Source organism: Camellia sinensis, chromosome 11 (genome assembly GCF_055761805.1).
Source record: "Camellia sinensis isolate YWXY chromosome 11, ASM5576180v1, whole genome shotgun sequence".
Taxonomy (NCBI): domain Eukaryota; kingdom Viridiplantae; phylum Streptophyta; class Magnoliopsida; order Ericales; family Theaceae; genus Camellia; species Camellia sinensis.
Genome location: NC_138971.1, coordinates 24,065,133 through 24,070,530, shown reverse-complemented (window position 1 = coordinate 24,070,530; position 5,398 = coordinate 24,065,133). Strand labels below are relative to the sequence as shown.

General features: G+C 42.2%; 1 protein-coding gene across 1 annotated transcript; it reads left to right on the top strand.

Annotated features, from left to right (window-relative positions):
- The first annotated feature begins 363 nt into the window (after positions 1 to 363).
- Positions 364 to 1,245, top strand: LOC114257829 (uncharacterized). The gene is made up of 2 exons (XM_028197632.2): positions 364 to 456; positions 589 to 1,245. The coding sequence occupies exons 1-2, from the start codon at positions 364 to 366 to the stop codon at positions 1,243 to 1,245; spliced, it is 750 nt and encodes a 249-aa protein (XP_028053433.2).
- Positions 1,246 to 5,398: the final 4,153 nt, after the last annotated feature.

Below are 5,398 nucleotides of genomic sequence, written 5' to 3'. Positions count from 1 at the left end.
ACAACTAAATTTGTGATGGTAATCTTTTGTAACCGTACATTAGTAATGGCTTCCACACGTACTTCGCCGCGTAACCACTCGAAAAGAAAAGGCATTGTCAGTGACAAGTCAATCAGTCTTGAAGAGACACAAAATCAGTTAAGCCACAAGGCCTCATGGGACAGTAACTCAGTCCGAGTTTTCCTCCAGTTGATCGCAAATGAGATTAGTAAAGGAAATCGCCCATTCTTAGTCCTCAGCCAGGCAGGGTACAAGTCGTTGTCAAGGAAATTTGAGAAAAAAACAGGAAAAAAATATGGACTGAAACAGTTGGAGAATAAGTACATGAGCTTGAAAAAATAGTAGCAAGCGTGGACAAAGTTGATGGATTCAAGCAAGGGAGTGTCCGGGATAGGCTTTGACTATGACACCGGTTTGTTTCAAGCACTTGACCAGTGGTGGGACAAGATGGAATCAGTAAGTACATGTACAAACAAGTTTCATATCTGTCATTTACCAGTACATTTTTTACTTCTTCATTTAACTGCAATACAATTTATTTATATGAAATATAACGTCTACCTCTTTTATACATCTATATTTCTGCAGATCAACAAGGCATGTGCGAAGTTCAGGAAAAAAACTTTGGAACACCGTGACTTGATGGAGACGGTTTTCATGGGGGCATCAGCTACTGGGAAGCACCATTGGACCCCGGGAGAGACCCTTCCTGAAGCTGATGAGGACTCATCTGATTCAGTGCGTAGTTTGGGAGCCCAGCCATTTGCTGATCCGATACCCGCAGGAGTACAGGACGTGGATTCTGATTCTTCACTCGAGCATGTTCCGATTGAAAAGCCAAAAAGGAGAAAGACGCCATCAACAAGTGTTTCAAAGTTGAAGAAGGCAACAAGTGTTTCAAAGTTGAAGAAGGCAACAAGTGGTGCGCCCGTTATTGCGGAAAGCATGAACAGAATGACAGATGTGGTTCATTCGAAGAATCAGCAGGTCACGGTTAGGCACCTCACAGGCAACGAATCGCTCTACACTATTTCCGAGTGCATGCATAAACTAAGCAGTATTCCATTCCTGATTGGTACGCCGTTATTCCACTTCGCCTCCACACTTATGGATAACGCCGATTACCGGGAGATCATGATGTGCCAGCCTGATGACGACCACATCATTGGATGGCTTACACAGAAGCAGCTCCAGTGTACTACGTCGGCGCCTTTTGTAAACCTGTTTGGGGGTCGCCGGATGTGATGTAGTGGTGTTACGAGTGTTTAAGATACATGTCCTTGTCTTCCTTTTTAAAACTTTCACTTATGGTATTGTTGGCAATGTACTAAAACAGGATGGTGCTGTGTGAATGTTTTCATTCTGTCGTTTTTGTTTGGGAAATGAATGGGATGTTTATGTTTTAATATTTTGTGTGGCTACGTTTAAGACTGGGAATTACGTTTTACTTGTACGCTTTTGAATGCCTATATGTCGCAAGTTCATTTGTTAGTGTAGTTTGCTGGCTAGTTTTGTGGTTGTTACTACCATGGCCCCCCTGTAAAGCATAAGTTGAACATCTTAATTTTTTGTGCAATTCATATGAGCATGCGTTCCAAATGACATTGGTGATAGCATTGCTTTGATTAAAAACAATGTCGGCATTTTTTAATTGCAAACTTCAATATAATTTAAGTCAATGAATCACGTGCCAACTGATTGAAAGGCTGCCACTTTTGTAGGTTTCGCATGAACGAAGACGCGATGAATCCCTGGGATGGAAGCAACCATGATGAAATAACGGAAATGCTTAATCAAATGGCAGTCCAAGTGCAACAAGAATAGAATTGCACATTTCTACAAGCATGCCAGTGGGCGACAGAATGGTACGAGAAACACATGAATAAAACACCGTGTCGCACTTCTATACTAACCGGGAATGCATAGATATGTGAACTATATGAGGGGCACATGGGTCGATTTGAGGAAAATGTTTGCATGCCGAAGGAAGTTTTTGCCGCATTGTGTGAGACATTAGTAAATGATTTTGGGTTACAAGTCCCGCAATGTCCACATGGCTTAGCTGTTGAAGAAAGTGTTGCGATGTTTATGCATGTGTTGAAAGGGAAGCAAAATCGGGAAATCCAAGAACGGTTCCAACATTCCGGGGAGATTGTGTCGAGGCACGTGCATAACGTATTAACTTCCATGAAACAGTTCGCTGTTGTTCATTGCCGGCCCACATACAGTCAGCATCGTATACATCCATACGTGCGGTCTAGACGGAAATACCTACCGTTCAAGGTACTTCTGAAAAACATGATTGACATATAAATCAAGATAATATATTTTTTTTTTTGTTATTAACTGCACGTGACGCTTGGCAAAAACGAAACACTTGTTACCAATTTACGCAACAAAACAATTTATCCATGTTTACAAGACTGCATTGGCGCAATAAACGGAACACATGTCAGTGCATGGGTTACGGGGCCAGATGCGGCAACATATTTCGGTAGGAAATACTGTCATTCTTAACCTCTTTACACATTATGTTATTCACTGGGCTTTAGCTCACTGCTCATATATATATGTAGGTGTACAGGCACCAGACCGCGGCTAGGAGCGTCAGGGTTACTCCAGTTTTGTCAAGCCAACTACCGTACCTCACTGCGAGGTTCCAAGCCTACCATGTTAAGGCTTAGGGGTGTTTTAGGACTCCCCCCTTCTGTACTGTCTTGCTGTTTTGTAATAACCGAGTGGGTTGTATAGACTAAATGTTTATTGTACTGTTATATAGGGATTAAGTCCCTATTCTGAATGATTGTATATATTGTGCATACTGTTTTGTACGGTTCGTGTATATACGTATGAAAAGTCTTTTTGCATACAGACTGTCACAGCTCATTGGACATTATTTCTTTACTGTTTTGGCTTCCGCCAGGCCATGTACTCTGTTTTACTGTGCTTCTGTTAAGTAGGCCTTTGGTAATCTTGGATTACTGGCCGGTTACGGTGCTAAACCCATAGGGCCGGGTTTGGGTCGTGACAGAGTGGTATCAGAGCGATACTTACCACGAGTTATACCACACACACGTGTCCAAAGGAGCTATAGGGTATCCTAGAAAAGCAATTAGGGCATCTCATAAGCATGATAAGTGTGCGGTTATGTTATGACTGAATATATGCTAACGTGTTAAACTGTTAGTTAAACTGCTAAACAAATGACTGCTTATGTTTAAAACTGTTATAACTGCTTATAGTGAAATGGATAACGCAAACACTGCAAATGAAACTGAATCCTCATCCTCTGAGGCCAGAATGGCCAGACTGGAGCAAATGATGGAACTGATAACTGCAAGACTGGACCAACAACTGAACCAACAGCCCCTACCTCCTCCTCTTCCGGCTGTACCGGAACAAAATGCGAATGTGAATGTACAAAATATGAATGTTAATGATGGGGATATAATAGCTCTCACCCATAAGTTCAGCAAAATGAAACCGTCATCCTTTCAAGGAGGCCTAGAACCGTTAAAAGCTGAAGCATGGGTTCTGGAGACTGAAAAATTGTTTGATGTTTTCCCGTGCTCTGAAGCACACAAGGTACTGTTAGCCACCTTTACATTGCAAGAAGAAGTTAGAAGGTGGTGGATGCTCATCCGTGATGAAAATACCATTCTGACTTGGACTCAATTCAAAGGAGTCTTCTTTGAAAAGTACTTCCCTCAGTGTGTTAGGGACAGAAAAGTAACTGAGTTTGAACAACTGAAACAAGGCACAATGTTCGTTGCCGAATATGAAACAAAGTTCACCGAACTTGCGAGATATGCACCACATATGGTGGATACTGATTACAAGAAGGCCAGAAAGTTCGAAGGCGGCCTTAATGTTGCAATCCTAGATCGGATTAATGTTTTGAAGCTACCGAATTATGTAAATGTTCTTGACAGAGCCTTGATGGCTGAATCAAACATTGAAGCACTGAAAACTGAAACACCAGGGTCTGAATGGCGTGGTAAAAGGCAGGGATTTAAGTTTAAGAAAGGCAAGCATAGTCCATCGAACAAGAAACAGAACACGGGGTCAACAACTAGCCCCAGCCAAGGGAGTGGTTTCATACCATCCTGTTCTGAGTGTGGCAAGAAGCACAAAGGGGTCTGTTACAAAATATCTGGAGCCTGTTATAGGTGTGGCAAGGTGGGCCACATGGTTAAAGACTGCCCCTCTGCTCCGCAAGCCAGTAGTAAAGCTGCGCCAAGCGTGGCAGCATCAACTGCTACACCAAAGCCGAACCCCAAAGCTACCAGGAAAGAGCCTATAAGGCAGGGCCGAGTGTTCGCCCTAGTGCCGGGAGACGTCCAGAATACCGAGACCGTTGTGTCAGGTATTCTCTCTATTTGTACTCAGAATGCTTATGTACTGATTGATTCGGGGTCTACGCATTCTTATGTGTCGCATGCTTTTTCGCGTAAATTGAATAGACCCTTAGAACCTATGAATTATCTATTAGCTGTATCATCACCCATTGGGGGATCTATGACCTGTGCATACATGTACCCTGCTTGTGAAATCATTGTTGGAGATGCACATCTGTTTATCGATTTACTGCCATTGAACATTGATCATTTTGATGTAATCTTGGGGATGGACTGGTTAACGAAATATCATGCCACCATAGACTGTGTAACGAAACAAGTAGCTTTCCATCCACCTGGTCTACCTGAATTTGTGTTTAATGGGGTTGGAGTAATACCTCCCCCGTATCTGATTTCATCTATGAAAGCTGTAAAATTGATTAGAAAGGGCTGTAAGGGATATCTATGTTCTGTATTGACTGTGTCTACTGATGATAATGCTAATGTGAACTGTATTCCTATAGTCAAAGAATTCCCAGTTGTTTTTCCAGATAATCTTCCAGGGGATTTGACTGACAGTGAGATTGAATTTACTGTTGATGTGATTCCCGGAACACAGCCAGTTTCTAAAGCTCCTTACCGAATGGCTCCAACGGAACTGAAAGAACTGAAGGTGCAACTGCAAGAACTGTTAGACAAAAAGTTCATCAGACCTAGTACCTCACCGTGGGGCGCACCTGTTTTGTTTGTAAAGAAGAAAGACGGCTCACTGAGACTGTGTATTGACTATCGTGAACTGAATAAGGTAATTGTAAAGAATAAATACCCGTTACCGCGTATTGATGACCTGTTTGATCAGTTACAGGGTGCTAAAGTATTTTCGAAGATTGATCTCAGATCCGGATACCATCAGTTGAAAGTTAAATCAGAGGACATTGATAAAACTGCTTTTAGAACGAGGTATGGACATTACGAATTTTTAGTTATGCCTTTCGGAGTTACCAATGCACCAGCTGCATTTATGGACCTCATGAACAGAGTCTTTAAACCGTACCTTGATG

Excerpts from the sequence above, each read along its gene's own strand:
- LOC114257829 (XM_028197632.2), top strand. The coding sequence starts at position 364 with ATGGATTCAAGCAAGGGAGTGTCCGGGATAGGCTTTGACTATGACACC. Across the intron at positions 457-588 it reads GGTGGGACAAGATGGAATCA|ATCAACAAGGCATGTGCGAA; the intron begins GTAAGTACATGT and ends ATATTTCTGCAG.